Below are 25,719 nucleotides of genomic sequence, written 5' to 3' on the forward strand. Positions count from 1 at the left end.
GGACGGCGCTGCGGGACCAACCTGTCAGGACCCTAGCTGCTCTGCCCCAGGGGTCCCCGATTCAGCTGCTGCTGAAACAGATCAGCGGCTGATTTCAGGAAGCCCGGGGCAGAGCTGCTGTGCCCCGGGCTTCCTGGAATCATCCGCTGATCTGTTTCAGCAGCAGCTGACTGGGGGACCCCTGGGGCAGAGCAGCTGGGGTGCTGCCGGGTTGGTCCCGCAGCGCCGAGGGGCGGCGCTACGGGACCAACCCGGCAGCACCCCAGCTGCTTTGCCCCAGGCGTTGGGATTCAGCCGCTGCTGAAACTGACCAGCAGCGTCAGTTTCACGAGCAGGCTGAATCCAGACGCCTGGGGCAGAGCAGCTGGGGTGCTGCAGGGTTGGTCTCGTAGCGCCGCCCCTCGGCGCTGCGGGACCAACCTGGCAGGACCCCAGCTGCTCTGCCCCAGGGGTCCCCAAGTCAGCCGCTGCTGAAACAGATCAGCGGCTGATTCCAGGAAGCCCTGGGCAGAGCAGCTGGGGTCCTGCCGGGTTGGTCCCGCAGCGCCGTCCTTTGGCGCTGCAGGACCAACCCGGCAGCACTCCAGCTGCTCTGCCCCAGGCGTCCCCAAGAGAGCTGGGGTGCTGCCGGGTTGGTCCCGCAGCCCCGAGGGGCAGCGCTATGGGACCAACTGGGCAGTACCCCAGCTGCTCTGTCCCAGGCGTCCCCAAGAGCAGCTGGAGTGCTGCTGGGTTGGTGCCTTAGCGCCGCCCCTCAGTGCTGCGGGACCAACCCGGCAGCACCCCAGCTGCTCTATTGCAGGCATCCCCGATTCAGCTGCTGCTGAAACTGACCAGCAGCGGCTGAATCAGGGACGCCTGGGGCAGAGCCGGACTATCGTAAGGAGGGGCTATGAGGGGCCTGGGGTGGCATCCCCTCCCACCCCACTCCAGACCCCTCATAGCCCCCCCTTTCTGATAGTCCAGCATATTTGATAATCCGGCACCCCCTGGGTCCTAAAGGTGCCAGATTATCGGAAGTTTACTGTATGTTGTAATTGTCAGACAAAGGGCTTGATATTCAAAGTGGGGCTCCCATAGAAAATCTGTGTTCCTACAAAAGATTGAATTTTACTAATTCTTTTCATGGAATTAAAATCCATAGGAGGGCTTGGTATGAAGAAATTCTGTTGTGTCTGATGCATCTTCATGTCGTCATGACATATTGCGGTGCCTAGCTGGTGTTAGAGAAATTACATGGGAAATAATTGTAACAATCTCAAAGGCCTAACAATTGAGTTAAGAACATCATAATAATACATTGCCACTATTATAACATTCACACCCGGGGCCCATTGTGCTAAATGTACTGTACAGACTCATTTTATTTTATAGTCACTTTCCAGAGATGACTAATCTTTTCATGTCATTGTCCGTGTTCCTCCGGGAGAATGGGACTGCTATGCATACCGGCATGTGCACACACCTCTTTTAATAGTACAGGCACTTTTCAAATTAAATATTGGATTCCTGTTTATTTTGGTGACTAGCTATTTAAACCCCCCAGCCAGCATTGCCACAGAACACTGCAGAACCTGTATCCAGTCGCATGGACCATTCCTGTCACGGATTATAGTCTAAACACTTCCAGAAAGTCACTTACACATTCAGATAAAATCTAGAGGCTACATTGTGCTCAGCCTTGCGCAGATCTGTGGGCGGGACTGGAGTGGGCCCCAGAGCATTACCTCCATTCCTTGCGCACAAGAAGTGTGTGAGGCTAGCACGGACAATGGCACTAGTGTCTCCAAAGGGAGCGGTAGAAGGAACAAAGGAACCGTGGTGGAGGAATAGCTTTACTTCCTTTGCACTCCCAGAAGTTCCTAGAGCGTAAGCCACAGGTAAGTCCAGTCAAAGATCTCTGTCATTCGTAAGTTTCAATCAGACTCCAGCACACCTCAGCTTTTCCCGCTGCTCCCAGAACTGTGACACTGTCTAGTTTCAACAGCGCCTCCAGCTTTATCTACGTTGGACCAGGTGAATGGACCAGGCTGGTGAGCTCAAACAGAACCAGACTTATAATCACAGGCACAGACCAAGACTTTGGACTGCACAGCAGAGAGGACTAATGGCTGCAGCATGGTGTTTGCTATAGCACCCTAGCCTGGTACCCTCAGGACCTGACTGACACCAAACCAGAGAGTTTGCCAAACCACACAGAAAGTCAATATTTTCTAGCTGCTTTCCCAACACTGTCCCTGCTTGCTGGGCTCTTAGAAGACATTTAGGGTCAAAGTAAAGCTAAATAACAGCCCAGAACACTGAGAGCCAGGACTGGGGGCTGGAAACAAACTTTATGGGACCACGGGAAACTTGCCGGCCCATGGAGGTTGCCAGACCAGAGTGCCGGGCTAGAGAAGTTCAACCTGTATTCTTACACTATTGTGATAGCCCATCAATAGCTCGAACCTCTCAAATCCACCACAACGGTTTGTTATTATTTAAAATTGCTTCCATGGTGACTGACATTTTGACCCTTAGGTGCAGACTGGACAGCAGAAGTCAGAGTCTACTCCCTGCATCAGATTGTGAAAATTTATGTAGGAAGCCATTGGTATGAAACATACTTGCAAACCTTGCTGAAGGTACAGTTAATACGTATCCTTGTGTTGCCTTAGTGTTCCCCTGCCTCCGACATTTCCATATGGGAAAAATTGATAGTAGAGCGTGTGATGGGGCTGGCCCGGCCTCCTGGGGCAATCAGCACTTCATTGCTGGGCTGGAAGTTGTAGGAAGGACACAAGTGTGGACCCATGAAGAAATAAGCCCCCGGCCAACAACACAAGCACAATTGACTGGGGCGGATGGGACCCGGTGAATTCTTCCTTCCATCAGGTACATTGACGGCCAAAAGCACGGAGTGGGCGGGGCTTCCTTCCCTCAAAATTAACATTGGCTCCCTGCCAGAGCAGGCTGACGCTAAGAAGCACGTGCTCAAGGTTCTGCAGCAGCGTACGTCCCATTGACGTGAGGCACGAGTTGAGCACGTGTGCAAGGGCGCCGTGGAGTGGAGGCGGCCGTGAGCACGTGTGTAAAGCCATGAAAAGCCCGAGGGTGAGCGGGGGTGTCTCTGGAGGTTCTGCAGTCAGAGAAGCCCGCGCACTGGCCTCGGGGCGCTGAATGACGAGAATCAGCATTTCTCTTTTGTGCTGCCATGAGTGCCGGAGCACGCCGAGAAGTCTGGGTAGATTGCAGAAGCAGGCCCACTGACGGGGGGTCAAGGGGCATTCGCCCCAGGGCCCGGTGATTCAAAGGGGCCCAGGGATCCTGGCCACCACTGCTGAAGTGCTGCTCTGCACTGTTCTGAGGGCAGCGGGGCTGTGCTCCAGGCAGTGGGGAGAGCTGTCTGTCCCAGCACCGCCCCTTCCACCCAAGGCCCCGCCCCTTCTGGAAGCACAGAGCCACGCCTCCCACACTTGTCCAGGGGCCCATGAAAGCTGTCACTTTTGCACAGCAGAGCTAATAAGCTTAGTCTGGGAAGGGACTGTCTCATGATATACAGCAGTGGTTTCAGACCATAGAGTGTGCCCCCTCTTGGGGGTTCAGGGGGATGTGCAGGGGGCACACAGTGGAGGTTAGGGAGGGACAGCCACCTAGCCCCGCACTGCTCCCAGCCGAAATCCAGCCCCAGCTGCACTTCTGCTCCACCCACACCCCCTCTCTGCCCTCGTGCCCTCTCTCCGCCCGATCATCCCAAGCTCTTCTCCTGAGCCACTGGGGCAGTACTGGAGAGGGAGCGCAGCCAGGTTCCGGTATTGGTAAGACTAAAAGCAGGGCCACCACTGATATAAATGAACCCCATTGGCAAGCAAAGTCGCATAATGTGCCAATAACTCACTCTGCATTTAGCCAGATTCAGCCCTCCCATGTCTAGCAGGAGAGTGGCTTTGAGATGAGATTTGGAGGGACACAGAGGGAAGAAGGAAGATCTTATAGTAACTCTGACCTCCTAAGGTACCATGTCTATTTATTTCTCCAGTGTCCAGAGCTCCTGTCAAACTGCAAAAAAGTGTATTGGATCACATATGGTCAGAGTCTCCTAATCCATGGAGATGGGCAAATATTCCGACACGTTCTCAACTTCCTTAGACTTGGCCAGCTGTTTTTACCATCTGAATTTAAGTAAGAAAAGAGAGTTTGTGCATTTTTTAGTCTTATTCCAGATACCTATGGGAGCAAAAGTATTAATCTAGTAGTCAGCCTGTAGGTTTTCTGATTTACATGGGGATTGAAGTATTACAGCAAGAGTTTTAGTTCCAGTAGTATTTATTCTCAAAGTCACACAACAACATCAGTGTGAGAAAAATTAGCATAAGACGTTGAGGATTTAGAGAAAACCCGAATGAATAAATTGTAACCAATAATTTAGTCACCTCACTTAACTTCTTTTTTTCTGTGGGCAAATTGACGAGGTTCTGGTTTACTTAGACTCCTTTGTTTTTCAGACGTATTTGCTGTATAACTCCTGCACATAAATCATGCTCTACTGAGTGTTCACATGGAGATTGTTTTCAACATTAGAGAGTCAACATTTGTTCTGTTTTTCTCAAAAGAGGTCACTAATTTTGGGTATCAGGAATGAAATCCTGGTTCAACTGAAGCCAAAGAGAGCTTTGTCTTGACGTCAGTGGCACCAGGATGTCACCGGTCGTGCTCTGGGATCCCATACTGACACCCCATCTGTCCTCCAGAAACTAAGACCAAATTTGTAAACTTTTCAAAGTTTTGGCCTCTATTTCCCCGGTATCTTACAATTGCATTGCATCAGTATCAAACTAAAAACCAAGTCAGGCTAGAGAAAGTGCATTTTGCATGGGCACTTTGCATCACTGACTGCAGAAGATGATTTGAAAAAGAAAAAATAATCTGACTGGAGATGAGAGAATTAGGGTGCAGTGAAATTTCCTTACAATTTGCAGAGAATGGTCTCTATTCTGTCAAGAAGCAGAGGAGTACAGGATCCCTTCTCTTTTTGAAGCCCTTTATCAGTGTGATGGCTACAGGTAAAGCGGATGTGTGTCTGTTTCCGATAGATTCATAGGCTCATACATTCCAGGGCCCCCGGGGATCATCGAGCCTGGCCTGTTGTATAACACAGACAGTACAATTTATCCCACTAACCCTTTTGCGCTAGCGCGGGTTGGTTTTGGAATTGCTCTTGATTTCAGTTTTTACAGGGACGGAGACTCCACCATGATAAGTAAACTGTCCTATTGATTAATCACTTTAAAAACGTAGCCCTCATTTCCAGTCAGAATTTGTGTAACTTCGCCTCCCAGCCCTTGGCTCACAATACCTTTCTCTGCTAGACTGATGCGCCAAACATTCCCCTCCCCCCCATAAATATTTGGACACTGCTATCAAGTCACCCTTCCACCTTCTTTGTTCAGAGACACAGATTGAGCTCCTCCATTCTGTGTCTGTGCGGCAGGCGTTGGAACCCTCTGTCCTGGCTCTTGGCTAAACCCCTCCACATCTAGCAACAACCTGCTTGAATTGTGGACGCTAGAACTAAGCGCGGTCTTCCAGACTGGTTACATCAGTGCCAAATGTAGAGGGAAAATAACCCCTCTGCTCCTACTTGAGCTCCCCTGTTTATGCACCCAAGAATCACATCCTCCTTTTTGGCAACTGCATCGCACTGAGAACTCACACTGAGTTGATTATCCACCTGCTTACCCCTCCCAATTGTTTTCAGCCCTCCATTCTGTAACTGGCCTATCTTCTTTGTTCCCAGACGTATACATTTAGCCGTAATAAAACACATACTCAAGTTCAATTTACCAAGTGATCCAGATTGGTCTGAACCAGTGACCTGCCCTCTCCATTATTTACCCTAATTTTTGTATCGTCTGCAAACATTTTCCAGGGCTGATTTTATGTTTTCTTCCACGTTACTAATAAATATGTTACATGGCACAGGGCCAGGACACAGTCCCTGCAGCATCCTAGTAGAACAAGACTCACTCAGGGATAATTCTGTGTTTGCAATTACATTTTGAGACCTATCAGTTAGCCAGTTTTTAATTATTTACTGTGTGCCATGTGAATTTTGTATTTTTGTAGTGTTTTGTAGTCATGTAATATTAAGTCAAATGCCTTACAGCAGTCTGAGTGTATTACATTGACACTATTATTTATATCAACCGAATATGGAATCTTATTAAAAAAATCAAGTTAGTTTGACAGCATCTCAACAACTCATGTCAAATGGCATGAATGATATAGCCCATCTTTAATTCTTAAATCATCCAGTCCCATAACAGCCACTCCTTTATCTTGTCTAATAATTCCCCAATAATTAAAATATCTAATTTAACATTTATCAAAATGTGCACACAACTTGGTACCTTAGACTGTCCCTGGACGTAAATTCAGATGTTCGCAAATGTAGTAAAACTGGAATGTAAGAGCAGCAAGCCTGGATCAGCCCAAAGGTCCATCTAACCCGGTATCCTGTCTGCCCACGGTGGCCAATGCCAGATGCCCCAGAGGGAGGGAACACAACAGGGAATCCTCACATGATCCCTCTTCTGTCACCCATTTCCAGACAAACAGAGACCAGGGACACCATTCCTACCCAGCCTGCCCAACAGCCATTGATGGACCCAACCTCCATGAATCTATCTAGCTCCTTTTTGAACCCTGTTCAAGTCCTGGCCTTCACCACATCCTCATTTTGCAGATTGTGGATGAAGAAACATGAATCTTACGATGAAGCTTCCTTTCCATTTAGAAGACTAAATATTGTGACTTGGAATAAGGAGCGTGAGTTCAGCAAAGCCTCAAAAGAAGTAAGATTCTTTTCCAGACTCTCCTCAGAATAATACGTTTTAAAGCACAGTTTAGACCTGAACGTTGAAATTATCCAGCTGCAGCTTGGGCTCAGTTGTCTTCACCCTGATTGCAAAATTGGCAACAACAATGAAAGCCCTGACATTTTCTACGTGACAAGGATATTTTTATTCCAAAAGGGCAGTAATTTCTAAGGATCTACTCTCCCCAAGGAGCCAATTCTACCGGCATAGCTTTTACAGAACCAGGGCTGCTGGACCTATGCGTGTAGTGGGGGTTCTAAAAACTAGTGAACCAGCCCGGCGTATGACGGACATTCCTTCACGCAGGGGGGCGGAGGGGGGCGGTAGCAGCCCTTCTCCCAGCACCTATGAATCAAAAGATAAAGATTTGGGGTAAAACAGTAGAAGATATTTTCTTGAAATATTACACAAAGGTGAAAGGGTTCCTTCTGGAACCGGGGCAAGAAGATCCCAGTCATTTGCAGTTAATTATTCTTGTTCAGCATGTTTGCATCGTTTGTAGGGGCTCAGGGTGCCTAGACAGCATCATGTCCCAGATTTATTGGTGCTTCTTTTCTGGAGTAAACATGCCTGATGAAGACCTGTCCGGCGTGCCTCATGGATGGCCTCTTGCTGTCTCAGTGCTCTGTGTGCTACATTTGTACTGGTCAGAACACGCACACGGGGCCCTGCTCCACCCCCTGGCTTTCCCACCTCCCTGGGGATTGGTCTCAGCAATGGATATAAGAGCGGCACTGCCTCCCCTATGCAGGCTGTTTTATGCAGGGTCTGAGCATGCTGACTGGACCAAGCCCTACATGTGAGCAAGGCAGGGGGACACCTAGCTGGAGAATTCCACCGGGCCTTTGGCGTGAGCTGGCCGTCAGCACTGAGGCAGCATTGGACGTGCCCACCGGTTGAAACGTAGGTGTTTAGGGTTCAGTCTTTAGCAGTGGAAACTGAGGCCCCAAGGGAAGGAAGGTGCCTGCGTGGTTGGACAGCAGCCGAGCGGAGGTTCTACATTTTAGATTTCTGTGCCTGAAGTGGCAGTTAGGCAGCCAAATCCCCTTGTGGATCTACCCACAATGCCTACGTGTCTCTGTGCGTTTGGCCCCATGTGGTTCTTCTCTGCTAGCATGGGGCAAGGTTCAGCCTGCAGCCCCTGCAAGGGCTAGATGGAGCTGTGCTCCGGATTGATCAGTTTTCAGCTCCTGCTGCCTCACAAGTTTATGGATTCTGGCCGGACTCTCCACACGTATGTCAATACAAATTAGACCACACCCCGGTCCTGCTTCTCTCAGGCTGCAGCACAAATGATCCAAACGTACCTTCCGAAAGAGTAACATTAAAATAATCGCGTTTCACTCCATTTTTAGGAGCATTCCTACCCGGCTGTGGATTTCAGCAACTGGGGCGTTAATGCCTGGAGTCACATAACAGACGTGCAGGATAGCAGAGGAGAGAAAGAAAAATACACCAGGACGATTTCACAGAGTAGAGGGACAAAACGAAGGAATAAACCGGAAGGCTCTCATCAGTCCACAGATATGGGGGTAAATTCCAGCTACTGTAACCATTCAGCAAGCCCTCCAAGGAAGAAAGGGGGAAGAGGCAATCTCGCAAAAAAATCCGAAAGTAGAAACTCAGCCACTCCCATTCAGAAATTAATTTCCCTGGTGAAGGAATGGGACATGGCGAACGCCAAAAGATATGAATTCCAGCAGGTGACGCTCTCCAGCAATAACCTTGTAGATAAAGTATCTTGTCTTCAGACACTTGAAAACGGGGGTGACCTCAAAGATCCCGCTGACAGTTTTCCTGGGAAACTAAGTCACGCCATACAGGAGACTGACCAAACTCTCCAAGCGGCATTCAGTGCCGCAGAGAAACAGCCAGAGAAATACACGTACAGACAGAATTTGCCAGTTACTCCACACAGATTCAGCACCATCCAGGAGACATACCCCCTGGAAACCAGACCTGCGGCGTTCGAAGAGCCGAAGGGTCAGGAGCAAATAGAAAAAGGTGAGTCTTGTATGCTTCTGGGTACCCGTCGTCAGCATCCCATAGTGCATGCATTTCCCCCGTCACGTTACTGGGATTTCATAGGAAAGTGCAGGTCTTGGTTGCACCCATGGGTGTGTGTTTGCCCCAAACTCTGCGAAGTGGCCAAACGAGGAGTCTAACGAAAGCTCGTGCTTTGCTGATTCTGTCTGTGCCACTCACATACTTGTGGGATTTGTGGATGGAACGTTATGGATGTGGGCTCTGAATTTTAATTGTTCTGTGTCTGGGAGACAGCAGCCAGCATCGCCCACCTCTTGGGAGGGGCGCTTCCTCAGTGACTGGCCAGGATGCGGGGACACCGGCTCTTTGGTGTTGCCAAGAAACCCTGAGGGGTGCGGCTGGAAACCTGCCAACCAGCAGGCACCCCAGGTCTGCTTGCATGAGGGGATGTGGGCAGGTCACTCGCTTATGTGATCAGCGCCAGGCTGGGAGGTGCCATCGCTCAGGAGAACAAGGGATTTCCTGCCACATGGGGCAGGGGATAAAAGGAACCTGAGGAATCCGCCATCTTTGTCTTCAGTCCTGCTCTCGACTCCAGAAGCAGCTCTGCTATGAACAGAGCCGGGAAGGATTTGCTGACCCGTCCTAACACAGGATGTACCCGGAGACTTGTAAGCTGGCAGCTTGTTACATCTCTGCTCAGAGCCCGCCTCAAAACTTGGGGATTGATGGAATGTGCTTCCCTTAACAATCTCACTCTCAGCCTTTTCTGTCTTTTATTAATAACCCTTTCCATGGCAGACGCTAACGGACAAGTCCAGCGAGCTCCTTTGGGTAGGATCGGAGGTGTAAATTGCCCTGGGACTGGTCCTTTGGGACTGGGAGAACCTGTTGGGAGTTGATGAGGGGTTATAACCTCTCCCCTGTGAGAGGAGGGCTGGGGGGCACAGGGAACACTGGGGTGTCTGAGGGGAGGTGGGTTATAACCTCTCCCCTGTGTAAGGTGGGGCTGGTGGGGCACAGGGAACACTGGGGTGTCTGAGGGGAGGTGGGGGATGGGTTAGAACCTCTCCCCTGTGTAAGGGAGGCTGGGGGGCACAGGGAGCACTGGGGTGTCTGGGGCGGAGGTGGGGGATGGGTTATAACCTCTCCCCTGTGTAAGGGGGGGCTGGGAGGCACAGGGAGCACTGGGGTGTCTGAGGGGAGGTGGTGGATGGGTTATAACCTCTCCCCTGGGTAAGGTGGATGCTGGCTGGAGCACAGGGAGCACTGGGGTGTCTGAGGGGAGGTGGGGGATGGGTTATAACCTCTCCCCTGTGTAAGGGGGGGTTGGGGAGCACAGGGAGCACTGGGGTGTCTGAGGGGAGGTGGGGGATGGGTTATAACCTCTCCCCTGGGTAAGGTGGATGCTGGCTGGAGCACAGGGAATGCTGGAGGGTCTGAGGGGATTTGCTTGTGAGGCTCTTTCCTGGCCAGGGCATTTGGTGCCTCATAGGGAGGAGCCCTGTTTTGGGCTGTAAGTTGCCCTGGTTCTATGTCGTTCACCCTGATTTGACATGGACAGCAGTGCTGCAATGGCAGCAGTCTTCACACTGTCCCCCGGTTATCGGTGCAGATGCCATGGCAGCAAGGCTGTTAATTGCAAACACCTCGTGCCTTGTGCTGCAGGATGGCCAGGCGTAGCCGGGAGCCGCCGGCATGAGGAAGGCTGTGAGCAGGCCAAGAACCCAGACGTGGCCGATACACTCGAGTGGAGCAATGGCCGGTTGTGGTCCCGCGAGACAAGCGCAGACGGGTGGGGCCGCCTAGCGATGCAGCGACGGGACGATCAGCTGTGGTTGCCAGACGTGCGCATGCGTAAGGCCGCTGTCATGCAGCGTTGCGAATGGCTTTCCCCCGCCCTGGGGGAAATCCCAGAACGAGCCCCGTTCCAACAGGGGAGAAGGGAGGGGCAACGCCAGACAGCTACCGGCCAGTTGGGCATCCCTTTGGAGTGGAGAAATCTACAGCAATCCAAGCAGCCAAGGCCACCCAAACCCTTCTGCTACCTGGTTCCCCTTCAGTCCAGAGGGGATGCTAGCAGTGGGGCTGGGCAAAGGGAAAGTGTGCTCAGAACTGTGAGGGGCAAAGGTACAGCAGAGAGGAGGCTCCTAGGAACACCTCCTGCGCTAGGACTCTTACGCACTGGAACAGCCCTGGCTAAACCGTGCGGGTTTGGCTCAGCAATGGCTCCAGGAGCGCGCGGTAACCACCTCTCCGTAGTGCCAGGAATGAAATCCCAAAGAGGGAGAGAATATTTGTGGTTTTGTACCTCTAGTGTGTAAACTTTTGGGGGCAGGGCCTGTCACTATGGGTATATTGTGCCTGGCATCAGATTGCGTAGACGGGAGCAGGCCAAGAACCCTGCTTTTGCGCAAAATTTTGCCACACTAGCCGCACCCAGAGAGAGGCAGGAGGCGGAGGAGAGCTGAGAGAGAGAGGGAAGGAGGCAGGAGGAGGAGAGAGAGAGAGAGAGAGAGAGCGGAGGCTCAGGAGAGAAGACTGACGTGGAGGAGAGACCTGAAAATCCCATCTTATGACGGGCTAATAGGCTAGTTTTTAATAAAATAATAATAATAATAATAATAAATACAGGAGTACAGCTAGGAGTAAGGGGTGACATTTTCTGTTAATAGATGTACTCATCCTGTTTTTAAGCTTTGCGGGGCTTGTTGTTTTTTTTTGGTTTTTTTCCCTGAAAATCCACATATTTTGTATCCCCAGAAACAACTGTCAATGAGCAAACCAAGGTGGTAACCAATGAATTTAGGAATGTGGGTTTCATCCTTAAAGTTGAACATCCTCCCATCGTAGGCAGTGACGGCTCTTGCACTTGGCATGAAGAGAGCGTGGTTTACAGCGCTGGCATCCAACTGGCCAATGCAAACGCTCAACCAACGGCGAAAGGTGCAGTGAGATTGAAGAGAGCTGGAAATGTGGCAGCGGAGTTAGCTCTGCAATGGTGCCACAAGGTGTTTGGTGTAAAAACGAATGGGTCTGAGGCCTTGTCTAGACTGGCATGTTTTCTTGCCAAAAGCTGCCTTTTGGCGACCAAACAGCGAGAGCGTGTATACTGCCGAGCAACGTTTGTTGGGAAAAACACCCAGTTTTGGCAACAAAAACCTTTTGTTTTTTCCCCCTCCTTTTATTGTGGACAAAGAGCCAGGGTGGACTCTGCTGTGTGTTTCGTCCAGAGAACGGGCTTCTGCCAGTATCCCCCATTGCTTGCCCTGCTGGCTCTGCTCACTGTTCTGTGATCTCTGCTGCCCTGCAGGCAGGTGCCCCTCCCCTGTCAAAGCTCCGGGAAGTGTCTGGCAGCTGAGAGAGCTGCTCCCTTTGGGGAACAAGAAACAAATAACAGGACGGCTCCTGTTCTGCCCGGCTAGGAGCCCAGAGGCAGGCAGGCAGGCTGCTGCTGCAGGGGGAGGGCTGGAGAGGCTGCTGTGCTGCTTGGACATTCCTCAGCTCGGGGAGCCCCCAGAGCCACAGGGGACTCCCAAGGAACGCAGGGATCAGCCCTGCCTTCCCACCGTACTGTGGGATATTCAAGGCTTTGCTCTGTCTGTGCACAGGGAGCGAGCCAGGTGGCCAGGAAATGTCGACAGTGGGAGGCAGAAAACCTGGTTTGACCGGCTTTCACCTTTGCGTATTTTAGACTGTCCACAGCACTTTCGTCTCCAAACCCGTCCAGTGTAGACACAGCCTGAGGCCTTTCACTGGTCAGTGTTAGGAGATGCTAAGAACCACACTTCTTGGCAGCTTCACTAGAACTGGTATAGCTATTCTTGTTTAGCTCTTGTGCTGGCAGGAAGGCCAACACATTCATATTGTGAGTGGAACCCAGACGAGACGATAGCAAGCTACCAAAACACCTAACAAATTCTAGATGAGTAGAATCAGTCCTAGCCTGCCTGTGCCCCCAAGGGTACAGTGCACACTACAGGCAGATGGCTGGAGTCCCCATGGCAGCCCCGATGGCACTTGCCTTGGTTCAGTGGGAGCTGGTATGCGTACACCCGCACGACTGCCTCCCTTGCCAGATCCCTGCAGCTAAGCTGCTGTTGTGCCAACCCATGTCGGTATCGCTCTGATGGTGTGGCAGTGTCGATGCCTGGTGGAAAGCATTGTGTTAGACATTCTGCTGTCTTCGCTGCTCAAAGGGTCCTGCTGGCTGGCTAATCGCAGTGGCCTTCTCGCCTCCCCCACAAAGCAGCTAGGGTGTTGAGAAATTCAACAGAGCCAGGGTCAAATCCTGGAAAATTCTTGCTCCCTTTTCACTAGGCGATGCTCCCCATGAGCCTGGCTGGGACTACAGGGCGTGGCCGGGCTCCGTTGCACCTGCGACAGTGTGGGCGGGTGGTGGTGTGTGACTCTGTGTGTTGTGTTTGACACTCGCCTTGCAGGAATCGTTTTCCTCAGTTTCGCTTTGGCCCGGGAGGAGATATTCTATGCCCGGAAGTGCCATTGTTTTCTGACGGACATCATCCTGAATTCCATCAGGCAGAAGGATGCCAGGGAGGTCACGGCCCGAGTTGCCAGGCTCGTGCACTGGCTGTGGGTAGGTACGATTTCCTGACGGGGCTGAGATGGGGCCAGACCCCTTGGGGGTCCTTTGAGGTGCCTGTTGTATCTTTCTGTTTTGTTCACCATTTAGGTGCCACTGACAATTGCAGCGGTGTCTAAATCCCCTGGGCCCCGGAGTGTCTGCCAGTTGCAAAGCTGTTAAGTGGCGAGGCTGCCCCGTAGCTAACGAGCTGCTCAGAGCCTGGCGCACATGGCAGCCCCGGAGGCACGGAAGCAGGGGTCTCCAGGCAGGGGAACGCTTCACTTGCCAGGGGGCCTTGACCCTGCAGGTGCACTTTAAGCCCACCAGCCACCTACCTCCCCTGCCCCACGAGGAGGGCCGGAGGCAGAGCGCCCAGAGGGGGAGGGAGCAGCAGATGCCAGCCTGAGGCCTCAAAAGGCCAGGGAGGGTTTGTGTCAGAGCGGAGGCAGGTTCTCCTGCCAGGGTTGTAATGCCAGGAGGGGCTGAGTCTTGAGCTGGAGGGGCGCACAGGAGAGCGGGCAGGGCGGGCAGCCAGGAGCAGGGCAGCACGCTTCCCCAAGCCGGAGGAGGAGAGCGAGGAGATGCAGGGACTCGCGCAGGCAGAGTGCCCCGTGGACGCTGTGTGTGCAGAAGCCCAAGGAGCCAGCTCGAGGCCTTGTAGGCAGCCGCGTCCACCATCCAGGTGCCCCGAGAGCCTCCAAACCCTGCTGAGATGCTGCCTGACTCTGTAAACGCCTATGTTAGTGCTGGCAAAGGCCGCGTCTGCATGCACCAAACCCACAGCTGCCCTAACACCACCAGCCTGCCCCGGGCTCTAGCTCACCTCCCACCCCAGTCCTGGCTAGCTTCCAGCCTGGCCGCTCCCTTGCGGGCTCACCTGCGGGGCGTGTGTGGAGCGTGCAACAAAGCCAGCCGGGGCCGAAGACAGTGGGACTTGGGGGGCAGCTGGGCGTCCACCCACCGGGGCAAGGGTTAGGGCCCACAGCTGAGATCTGCTCTGGGTGTGGTAAAGCGTTGACGGGCAGCCACATGCCCCGCCTCCCGGACAGCTGAGCCGGAGGCTGTGGGGTCGCTGTCCTCCGGAGGCCATTCCACGCGGTACAAATCATTAACTAGTGCGGGGCTCGGCGGGAGGGTGAGGCTGTAGCCTGGCGGTGGGGGCACGCAGCTGGCATGACCGCGACCAGCCTTCATGTCCCCGTGCTGGAGCAGAGATTTGAAGGTGGGCTTCTGCATGGCTGCCAGCGCCCTGCCCATGAGGCAGCAGTGCGGGTCTCTGGGGGGCTGTCCTGCACCTCGCTGCGGTGTCGGGCTCGGCTGTGAGTCCTGCGTGGCAGGAGGTGCCCAACTCCCTTTGGGGCTTAGGGTTCTTGCTCAGTGGGCTGGTTTCGTGAATCGCTTTCCTAGGGTCTGGCTGCACTGTGGTTAGACACCCCACCTGGCCTGGGCCACCGATGGCGCTTTAAATGCAGTGTCGCCCTTCAGGCTCAGGACGGAGCCCGGCGTCTAGGACCCTGTGAGATGGGAGGGTGCCAGATCTCGGGCTGTAGCCCAGCCCGAAAGTCGACACCACTCAGCCCCACGAGCCTGAGTCGGCTGGCATGGGCATCTGATGTGATGTGCCCTGAGGGATCTCTCGGGCCCTGGTGCGAGGAGAAGGCATAGCCCCACCTCTAGACATGAGGGATCGCTATGGGCTGGCCAGGTCATTGTGGGTAAATCTGTTGCTCTTCCCTGTGTTGTTTCCTAAATCACCAAGTGCATCAAATGAACATCGCCCCACTAGGGCTGGGGTGAGCTAAGTGTGACCGCCTGCCCCCAGCGCTTCCCGCAATCACGTGGGACTCGGTAGGGTTCTGCTGGCAGGTGTAGAAGCAGGCCTTATCTATACTTATGCACCAGAGATCGAGCTGCTGGTGTTTGATTTAGCGGGTCTAGTTAAGACCCGCTAAATCAAATGCTGAGGGTGCCCTCTGGTCAGCGCTGGTCCTCCTCGCAGTCAGGAGGAGTAAGGGAAGCCATTGGCCTCCCACTATGAAGACTGCACCAAGCTTGGCTTATGGTACGTCGACGCCAGCTATGTTATTTACGGAGCTGGAGTTGAGTCCCTTAAGCCGACCTGCCGGGTCTAGTGCAGAGCTGGCCTCAGAATATAGCAAACGTGCCGCTCTGGGAGCAGTGGGGTTCCTCTCCTCCCCCGTACGCACCAGTATTACTGGTGGCGACAGGTTGTGGGTGCCGCTCTCATAGGAGTAGGTCTGAGGGGATCCAGGTGAGAGGCCTCTGAGCCCAACCATTCTGTCCATTAGACCCAGCAGATCCCACCAGAGGAGTTTGTTGCTGCTGTCTTGAACACAAAACCTTTCAGCGATGACAGACACGTCCATGAAAAGCTGCTTAGATGGGTGGAAGTAAGTACAGAGCATTTCAGAGCCTTGTGTTATTACTGGAAACTGAATACAGTGAACAAATTTAGCAGCTTTTGTGGTTCTTTCACTATCCGGCGGACTGATTGAACTAAGCACTGGTTTGCAGCATCGACTGACAAAAGTTGTCTAGATGTGAATATTGTTCATTGAAAAATCATAGCAAACTTCCAGATGGCTTCAGTTAAATCAGGAACCCTTCTGGGAATCATTTTTCCACCTGTAAAATGGGCATAATGATACTTGCCTCCTCTAGAGCTAACACAGCCTCAACTGGGGTTTTGAGGGTTTGCTCAGGAAAGATGTGGCCAAATTGGAGAGCACCCAACAAAAATGATTATGAAGGTCTAGAAAATGTGGCCTATGCAGGGCGATTGAAAGAATTGGTTTTGTTTAATCTGGAGAAGCAAAGACTGAACAGGGACAGAACAATTTTCAAGCCCATAAAATGTTGTTGCAAGGAGGACGAAGAAAAAATGATTCATCTAAATCTCTGAGGCTAGAACAAGGATGATGGGCTTAAATTGTGGCAAGGGAGGTTTAGGTTGAAATAAATTGCCTAGGGACTGTGTGGAATCGCCATCGTTGGAGATTTTTAAGAGTAGGTCAGATAAACGCCTGTCAGGGATGGTCTATATCATGGGTTCCCAAACTGGGGTGTGTGTGAAGAAATTCCAAGGGGGGGTTGTGAGGCAACCCAGCTGCCCCCCCCCCCCCCAGTTGTGCTGCTATTGTTCCTTTTTTTTTCTCAAGTTTTGCTGCTATTTTGGGGGGGGGGGCTGTGAGGGTTTCTCAAAAATCAAAAAGGGGGCGTAATGCCAAAAAGTTTGGGAACCACTGGCCTATATAATACTTAGTCTTGGCATGAGTGCTGAGGACTAGACAAGATGCCCTCTCGAGATTCCCTCCAGGCCTAGGAGTCTGCAACCTCAGTAAGCTCTAGATGCGGTTTCGCTGCGCTGCATGATGATCGCTGAGTAACTGTTTGTTTGGTTATTCCTTTCAGTTTACACTGCCATTCGCACGGAAGTACAGCCGCTGCATTGATTTACTGATACAGAAAGGGTATACCAAAGCAATAGCCTATTTTGGCTTGGGAAAATAATTTATTGGAGCTTTAATAAAGTTTGACCTGGATGTTTCTTGCTGTTAAATGTCTGTCCCTGCTTCTGAGCGCTCAGGTGGTAAATCAAGCGAATGGTTATAGGGGTCCCAGACGAAAAGCCTTTTGAAGAAGTGAGTCTGAGAGCACGAGTCATTTAAGCATTAGAAAAACCTCCCAGGATACTTTTAGTTAAGGCAAAGCAACCCACCCACCCCCCAAAAATATAAAGCAGCAGGAAATTCAGAATTAGGTTAAATGTATCAGAAACCAAAACATTCCAGGCTTCTAAACTCCTGTAATGCTGGCCCTGGAGCGATGTCGGCCTCTCGGCTTTCCGTGGGCGTGGGCGGAACAGAAAAAAGGTGAGCCCAGGCTGTTAGTTTTGGTCTGTGTGCGCATCTCACATTCTCCTCCCTGCCAAAGCGTTTGAAAGCTGACAGCTACTCTAATTTGTCGGGCTGGTGCTTCTCCAAGACCGGACGCCACTGCCACACATGGCGGCCGATCCGGCCCATCAGGAGACTTGGCAACCCTACTGTAATGGGCGAAGATACTACCGCTGTCTGTGTGGCTACACAAGCAATGGCCAGGCCCATGGAATCACGCCTTTGTGCTGCTGAGCAGCTGGGTGTGTGTGTGGGGGGGAGCTCTGCTGAACAGATGAGTCTGATAAACAACTTCAGTGGCCTGAGGAGGGCAGGCCGACCCTGCCGAAGCCCCGGGGCCAGTGAGCCCTGTGTGAGAGCTCCTTGGGTCGTTCCAAAGCTGGGGGCAGGGCACAGTGACAGGGTGGAACCCCCTTCCCATCTCTCCTATCCCCCACGCAAGGCAAGTCAGCGTCATACAAAGAAAATAACTTTTATTAGGCCCTGCAATCAGACCCTGAAAAGAACAGGTGTCAGCTGAAGAAGCCTAAAGATTCTTCCAGCAACGCAGAAAACTCTTGAACAGGAATTTCAGAAGTTGGTCACAAAGGTCCTTCCCACATCCCCCTTGTTTTGCTGGTAAAGTCCCTCGTTAGTGGCGTTAACGATCGGTGTGGTGCTGAAGCACGATGCTTAGAATTAGCAAGAGAGTTTTTTGCACAATCAGCTTTAACGTCTTCCTTGGCCAATTGTTTGCCACGCGGCGACGTACAAAAACGTCAGGCGGTTTCTAGTTGACGTCAAAAAAGGAATAAGACTGAAAAAGCTTATTAAAAGCACAGCAAAGAAATGGCATGTGTACAGGCAGGAATGGCCCAGCAGAAAGGACCATGGGTAATATGCCACGGCTAACGGATGCACCTGGGGCTGGTAGCATTTCTGAGAGAGGAGGGCCGGGAACGGGGCGGGGCCAGACCCAGCAAATGTGGCGAAACTAGTGACAAGTTGCAGCTGCCTCCTCTTATTAAGGCTGAGGGTGATGTGGGCCCGTGTGGCAAAAGCCGGGAGCTCAGGATTTGCAGCAAACAAACAAAGAGGCTGTCGGCCAATGGGGCTCTCGCTCGAAGCTGTCGGCCAATGGGGCTCTCGCTCGAAGCTGTCGGCCAATGGGGCTCTCGCTCAGCCCCACTGCCTGTGAAATCCAAGTTTTGGAAGCGGAATTTGCTTTCCTGGCGGTGCTGACTGGCATACAGGCCTCTGCTGGAATGACACTCAGTTGAAGCTGGGCCCAGCCATTGGACAGCTGCTGTTCTGACAGGGCGCCTGGCCAGCGCTGCTCCGAGTAGCCCCCGCCTGCTGGGACGGTGGCGCTGAATGGGACGAGCACACACCTGCTAAGCTAAAGGCCGTCACGCCTCCTGGCCCCTTTCCTTCTGTAACAGCCTCTCCGCATGGCCGCCTTTGCTGCTTGCGCCTCCTGCTGGCAGGCGCGGGTGGATTCAGCAGCAGGCCCAGCCCGCCTGCGGTGCGAGGGCTGCTGCCAAGACAGCAAGGAAGCTGGGGCCGGCCAGCACAAACGTTTCCCTAAAAGCAGACGTGCTGGAGAGCCCGGGGAGCACAGGCGGGGTGGCCTGGGGGAACCGCTGGATTCCACGGAGCTGACAGCTTCTGGGACCTGCTCCGGCCTCTGCTGGGTCTGGCTGCTCTCCTGCTGACGGGCTAGCTCCAGTTGGGGCGGCTCTGCTGCTGGGATCAGGAGCCAGGGCTGCGGGTGGTCTCATACCGGGGGCTAGCGCAGCAAGGAAAGCGCCCGCGGGAACTGGGCCCCGGGTTTCATGACAACACAAGGCTTACGCCGGAGAAATAAATTACCGCTCCACTAGGCAAAGTGAAGCCAAGAGGCAGGCCGCCCCCTCGCCCGGCGGCGCAGCACCACTGCTTTGTGAGACCCCCCTGCTGCCTTGAGCCCGGCCAGGCACGTCCCACCCGGCGCAGCAGAATGAACAAGTGGGGAGCCGGTCCGCCAGGACGTGGCTTTCCAGACGCGCTGCGTCGGCAGCAGGCGAGCGCACGTGTAACCAACGGCCTCGCCGCCCCTCCAAGGCGCTAGTGACGACGGCCAGCGCGCAGGGCACTCGCGGGGCTCCCCAGCCAACGGCCTGTGCTGCGTCAGCGTCCCGGGACGGCCAGTCGCTTTGTGCTGGGCAGAGACGGGGAGGCTTCCGTGGAGCAGCCATCAGCCCTGGAACACAGCCCGGCAGCGCTTAGCTTAGCCGCACGGCCCGGCGCAGTGCCGACCTTTGACCCCAGCAGCTCAGACTCAATTGTTTCAATTTGGACGGAGTGAAGGTGTTTGGGCAACTAAAGCGGTGCTGCCTGTAGGTGTGGGCCTGTCTGCACCCCAACCCCCATGCACCCGAGCCCAGAGCCCGTACCCCTCGTGCACCCCAACCCCCATGCACCCGAGCCCAGAGCCCGTACCCCTCGTGCACCCCAACCCCCATGCACCCGAGCCCAGAGCCCGTACCCCTCCCGCACCCCAACCCCCATGCACCCGAGCCCAGAGCCCGTACCCCTCGTGCACCCCAACCCCATGCACCCGAGCCCAGAGCCCGTACCCCTCGTGCACCCCAACCCCCATGCACCCCAGCCCAGAGCCCGTACCCCTCCCGCACCCCAACCCCCATGCACCCCAGCCCAGAGCCCGTACCCCTCCCGCACCCCAACCCCCATGCACCCCAGCCCAGAGCCCGTACCCCTCCCGCACCCCAACCCCCATGCACCCGAGCCCAGAGCCCGTACCCCTCGTGCACCCCAACCCCCATGCACCCCAGCCCAGAGCCCGGAGCCCTCCTGCACCCCAACCCCCATGCACCCCAGCCCAGAGCCCGTACCCCTCCCGCACCCCAACCCCCATGCACTCCAGCCCAGAGCCCATACCCCTCCTGCACCCAATCCAGAGCCCATACCCCTCCCACAACCCAACTCCCATGCACCCCGTCCCCAAACCTGGAACCACCTCTTGCATCCCAAACCCCTCATCTCTGAGTCCTCCCCAGAGCATGCACCCCGACCCACTGCCTCAATCCACAGCCCCTTTCTGTATTTCAAATCTCCTGGCCCCAGCCTGGAGGCCCCTCCTGCACCCAGCCCCATCCCAGATCTGCACCCCTAGCCAGAGCCCTGAGCCCTTCCATCCCATCCCAGAGCCTGCACATGCAGCTGGAGCCTACACACTCCTGCACCCCAACACTGTGCCCCAGGGGATCCACCCTTAACACGGAGCTGTGGCCAACGGTCTCCGGCCACGGCTGCCAACCCCGGCTAGCACTAGGGGCCGCTACCAGAGCCTCACTGGCGGCTACGTACAGCTCCGCTTCCTCGGGGGGCCAAGGGGCTCACACGACTGTCGAGGGGCTCACGGGGCCTGGGCCGGCTGCCTGCAGAGGAGAGAAGCCAGCGTCAGGGGCCGCAAGCCAGCTAGGCCAGAGGGATGGCCAGGAGACGGGAATGGAACCTGCGAACTCCAGGGTGCCCTACGCCGGGCTCCTTCCTCCCAGACCCTCCGGCAAGGAGCTGCCCCGTCTCCCCGAGGCGTGACCGAGGACCCGCTGGGAGCGGCACGAAGGCAGCCGGCCCGGTAGCTCCCTCAGGGCGGAGACCAGGCGCTTGGCCAGGATCCCCCTGGGGGTCAGCGCTGACTGGAGCCGGGCGTTGCCCCCGCCGGGCGGGAGGTCGCGTTTCCCCAGCTCACAGGCTGGCGCGGGGGGGCCGTGCCCGGGCGGCTTGTATAGGGGGGCCCCGGCTGCTTCAACTCACCGCAGAACCATACTGGGCCTGGGCGAATTTGGGCTTCTCGGCCAGCGGGGAGGCGAGCGCGGACCTGTGCTGGGAGCCCAGAGGCGTGTACACCGGCGGGCCCACGTCGTCGCAGAAGCTTTCCGGGGCGACGCTGGAGACGCAGCCGCTGTCGGAGCCGCTGGAGCCGCTGCCCGACAGGCACTGGGAGGACTCGGAGCTCTCCGTCACTGGGAGGAGAAGGCAGGAGTCACGCTCAGGAGAGGTGGCAGGAGCCGACCGCAGCCCCCAGCCCCAGCGCCTAGGCCTGGCTTTCGCTCACACCCGAGGGGGCTGTGCCGCAAAAGGGACAGTGGGGGGCTCAGGGCGAGGCGGGCGGGGCCCTTTGGAAGGGCACAAGCGGGCCCCATGGCCCAGGCTGGAGAGGTCCTGCTAGACACAGAGTCCTGGCCCCTCTCCTCCGGGCGGCTCCCTCCGTCTCGCTGCACACTACTGACGGGTTACCGCGGTGCCCAGCGCGGTGCCCAGCGGGCGGGGCTGAAAAGTGCTGGGCGGGGAAGAGTCACGTGGCAGGAACCTGGGTTCCGTCCCTGACCTGGCTGAGCCTGAGCAAGCCCTCGGTCTCTGTGCCTCAGTTTCCCATCTGCCCTGCGGAGGCTGCAGGCTCCCACGTGGACCCCTCTCCACTGGGCTGGGTGCACAAGTCTCAGGGGCCAGGTCTCCCCAGCACCCTCCAGCAGAACAGGGCATGTCCCTGTGCCCCCCAGGGGAGCTCGCGTGGGGCACAAGTGAGTGACGCTCGTCCCACCCATTCCTGTGGGGACAAGGCTACACCCCAAAAGGAGGGCGCGGGGAGTCCAGGCTCCTGCCTCCAGATGGGAAGAGAGACACCCTGGAGCACCGCCAGCCTCAGGTCAAAGGCACACCGGGGGTGGGGGGCTGACCCCCACAGCGCCTCCCAAGTGTCCCTGCGGTGCCGGCCAGGAGCTCGGGGCCCGGTGCCTGTGTACATGGGCAGAGGGAGACAGGGCATGGGAAGGAACCGGGTGACCGGGGCCCTGGGCTGGCTTGCAGGCCCTGGCGAGGAGCTACGGCTGGCCAGGCGGCCGGGGGACGGGCTCCCTGCGAGCCCAGCGGCTGCCCGCTCCTACGTACTCAGCGAAGGCTGGCTGCTGGTCTCGTGCTCCTGCTCGTCCTCCTCGATGCAGGCGCTGGCGTGGAAGGGGTGGGCGGCGGCCAGCGCGGCGGGCAGCAGGGCCTGCTCCAGGCACATGTGCAGGTTGAGGGGCCCCAGCAGGGAGGAGGAGGATGGGCTGTAGGCGGCGGGGGTGCTGCCCGCGGCCAGCGGCGTCTGGGCCCTCTTGTAGGGGTTGGCGTGGTCGAACAGGGACACCGCGATGGAGGCCCGCGTCCGGGCACCTGCCACAAAACAGGCCGACAAAGCCGTGAGCGCCAGCCCTGCGCCCGGGCTCTGGGCTCCGGGCTCGGGGCTCTGGGCGGCGGGCGGGCACCTACCCCTGCCCTTCATGATGTAATCGATGGCGCGGTCGCTGATCGCCGCCTCGCTGGGCGTGATGTCCAGGAACGGCTTGTTCCCGACCCCCATGGACACCATCTCCTGCCGGCGGAGTTCTGGGGAGACAGCAGCGGCGCATCGAGCGCAGCCCCCCAGCACAGGGCCCCCGACCTGCTGGTGCCGGGCCAGGGGCCTCCAGGCCATGCCAGCCCTGGGCCGCAGCCCTAGAGCCCTGCACGCATCCCGCCTGCCTGGCCAGGGGAAGGGGCGGGAGGGCAGGGAGGCGGCCTGACGCCGGCGCGGCTGCAGCTGCAGCACCATGTGCTGGGACGATCTGCTGACAGGCTGCCCTCACCAGCAGGTCCCGCCCCGCAGATCCCATTGGCCGGGAATTGTGGCCAACGGGAGTTGCAGGGGGTGGTGCCTGCAGGTGAGGGCAGGGCAGTGTGGCCCTGCTTCCCCCCAAAGGGGAGCTGCCCCAGAGCCCATTGCCTGAGCCCCTCCCAGACCCTGCACCCCAACTCTCTACCCCAGCCCTCACCCCCTCCCAGACCCTGCACCCCAACGCTCTGCCCCAGCCCTCACCCCCTCCCAGACCCTGCACCCCAACTCTCTACCCCACCTAGGCCTCCTCCCAGACCCTGCACCCCGACGCTCTGCCCCATCTAGGCCCCCTCCCAGACCCTGCACCCCAACGCTCTGCCCCACCTAGGCCCCCTCCCAGACCCTGCACCCCAACGCTCTGCCCCAGCCCTCACCCACTCCTAGACCCCACATCCCCACGCCAGCATCCTGCTTGGAGCCCCCCTCCTGCGCTCCGAACGCCTCATTCCCACCCCACTCCCGAGCTGCTCCCCCAGTCAGAGCCTTCACCCCCTCCTGCACTCCCTCACAGTCCCTCCCGCACACTGAGCCCCTCCCCCAGACCCTAGAGGCCCCACAAAGTCTAAAGCCCCACAGCCCCAGAGGTGCAAAGGACACTACAAAATTAGGTCAGTGCCATGTCCTGAAAAGAGGGGTACGGGGGGGGGAGGCTGGTCCACCCAGAGGCTCCTCCAGGAGCCTGTAGCAAGCGGGGGTGCAGCACAGCTCCTGGGGTGCTGATGCCTGCCCCACCCCACACACGATATGCTGCAAAGCAAAGCCCCAGGCCCGGGTGGGGAGGGGCCGCACCTCTATTGCGGGTGGCCTGCTGCCACAGGAGCTGGGCGATGTCCTTGGTCCACACTTGCTTGGTCTCGGCCGAGCTGGCCTGCAGGACGTAGGTGTCGCTGGGCTTGCGCCGCCGGAACCAGATCTCAAAGCGCAGGCCACTGTCCCCGGAGCTCTCCGTCAGCCCCACGTCCGCTGTCTGGGGAGAGGGACACGCAATGCACGGGGCGCTGGGCACGCCATGCACGGGGACATGGGGCACACTATGCACGGGGGCACGCTATGCACGGGGACACGGGGCACGCTATGCACGGGGCACGCCATGCACGGGGACACGGGGCACGCTATGCACGGGGGCACGCTATGCACGGGGACACAGGGCACGCCATGCACGGGGACAGGGGGCACGCCTTGCACGGGGCGCTGGGACACGCCATGCACGGGGACACGGGGCACGCCATGCACGGGGGCATGCTATGCACGGGGACAAAGGGCACGCCATGCACGGGGACACGGGGCACGCCATGCACGGGGACACGGGGCACGCAATGCACGGGGCGCTGGGACACGCCATGCACGGGGACACGGGGCACGCCATGCACGGGGACACAGGGCACACCATGCACGGGGCGCTGGGACACGCCATGCACGAGGACACGGGGCACGCTATGCACGGGGGCACACTATGCACGGGGCGCTGGGACACGCCATGCACGGGGACACGGGGCACGCTATGCACGGGGGCACGCTATGCACGGGGCGCTGGGACACGCCATGCACGGGGACACGGGGCACGCTATGCACGGGGGCACGCTATGCACGGGGCGCTGGGACACGCCATGCATGGGGACACGGAGCACGCTATGCACGGGGGCACACTATGCACGGGGCGCTGGGACACGCCATGCACGGGGACACGGGGCACGCTATGCACGGGGGCACACTATGCACGGGGCGCTGGGACACGCCATGCACGGGGACACGGGGCACGCTATGCACGGGGGCACACTATGCACAAGGACACGGGGCACGCCATGCACGGGGACACAGGGCACGCCATGCACGGGGACACGGGGCACGCCGTACACGGGTACAGGAGAGAGAGAGAGAGAGAGAGAGAGACACCGGGGGATGGGAGAGGGGATTAAGGGAGGCACTGGGGGTGGCACTGGGCGATAGGAAGAAGAGGTGGCTTTGGGGAGTCACTGGGGGATAGGAGGGGGAAGAAGGGGGCTAGGAAGGGAACTGGGGGCGTCCTTGGGGGATGAGGAGAGACATTGCTGGATGGGGGGGATTGGGGAGGCAGTAACTGGGCCCAGCTTTGGAGATGTGCAGTCCAAGCCCAAAGCTCCCTCCCAATCTGTCCTGGCTTGACCCCCCACGCCCACAGCGCCCCGCCCCCCCATGCCACGGAGCACATCCCACTCGCCCCTGGAGACGCCGAGAGAATTCACCCCCCGCTGTGACCCGCCGGCTGGCGTCCCTCTGCCCCATGGCAGCCCCCCCCAGTGCTGGGGGCCCCTCCAGCAGGAGCGCAGGGCCGTGGACTCCTGTCCGGTGGGAGCGGGCCGGGCCGGGTGGCGCTGACCTTGAAGGAACGCTTGTAGATGTAGGCGTCGAAGCCGCCCTCGATGCGCTTGGGCTTGCTGAAGAGGATCAGGTCCTCGAAGAGGAAGACGTGGCGCTGGCACTTCCTGCGCCCCAGCCAGATGGTGAACTCGTCCTGCCGCAGCAGCTGGCCCTGCTCCTTGAGGTTCACCTGGCCCCGGAGAACCCGGCCCCGTCAGGCGGCGCCCGCCAGAGCGAGGGCCCCTCACCAGGCCTGGAGGGACCGCCCCGGGCCCGGCCTTGGCCTCCGCGAGGGGGAATGCGTGAAGAACTGGGAATATTTTGTAACGTGCACATGATGGCTGCAAGCCTCAGTTTCCC

General features: G+C 56.9%; 2 protein-coding genes across 9 annotated transcripts in view; one reads left to right on the forward strand and one right to left on the reverse strand.

The window, feature by feature from the left end:
- The window catches only part of KCTD19 (potassium channel tetramerization domain containing 19), a 40,891-nt gene extending 23,896 nt beyond the window's left edge, over window positions 1–16,995 (forward strand). For 4 of the 6 annotated variants that reach the window (XM_025181476.3, XM_025181478.3, XM_025181479.3 and 1 more), the window contains 10 exons: window positions 2,521–2,624; window positions 4,019–4,161; window positions 4,959–5,042; window positions 6,725–6,833; window positions 8,213–8,861; window positions 10,512–10,700; window positions 11,607–11,789; window positions 13,286–13,440; window positions 15,738–15,839; window positions 16,861–16,995. In XM_025181476.3, the coding sequence (XP_025037261.3) occupies window positions 2,521–2,624; window positions 4,019–4,161; window positions 4,959–5,042; window positions 6,725–6,833; window positions 8,213–8,861; window positions 10,512–10,700; window positions 11,607–11,789; window positions 13,286–13,440; window positions 15,738–15,839; window positions 16,861–16,959 (1,817 nt within the window). In that variant the 3' untranslated portion in view covers window positions 16,960–16,995. The remainder of the gene's footprint in view (window positions 1–2,520; window positions 2,625–4,018; window positions 4,162–4,958; window positions 5,043–6,724; window positions 6,834–8,212; window positions 8,862–10,511; window positions 10,701–11,606; window positions 11,790–13,285; window positions 13,441–15,737; window positions 15,840–16,860) is intronic. The other 2 variants (XM_075940578.2, XM_075940580.2) reach the window with 2 other exon arrangements.
- Window positions 16,996–17,801: 806 nt separating this feature from the next.
- PLEKHG4 (pleckstrin homology and RhoGEF domain containing G4) overlaps window positions 17,802–25,719 on the reverse strand; it is a 98,351-nt gene continuing 90,433 nt past the window's right edge. For all 3 annotated transcript variants that reach the window (XM_089781393.1, XM_075940575.2, XM_089781392.1), the window contains 7 exons: window positions 25,379–25,549; window positions 23,812–23,989; window positions 22,638–22,754; window positions 22,278–22,541; window positions 21,144–21,352; window positions 20,694–20,764; window positions 17,802–19,566 (listed from right to left, as the gene is read on the reverse strand). In XM_089781393.1, the coding sequence (XP_089637519.1) occupies window positions 20,723–20,764; window positions 21,144–21,352; window positions 22,278–22,541; window positions 22,638–22,754; window positions 23,812–23,989; window positions 25,379–25,549 (981 nt within the window). In that variant the 3' untranslated portion in view covers window positions 17,802–19,566; window positions 20,694–20,722. The remainder of the gene's footprint in view (window positions 19,567–20,693; window positions 20,765–21,143; window positions 21,353–22,277; window positions 22,542–22,637; window positions 22,755–23,811; window positions 23,990–25,378; window positions 25,550–25,719) is intronic.

This window comes from Pelodiscus sinensis, chromosome 12, assembly GCF_052426305.1.
Source record: "Pelodiscus sinensis isolate ZL-2025 chromosome 12, ASM5242630v1, whole genome shotgun sequence".
Lineage (NCBI taxonomy): Eukaryota > Metazoa > Chordata > Testudines > Trionychidae > Pelodiscus > Pelodiscus sinensis.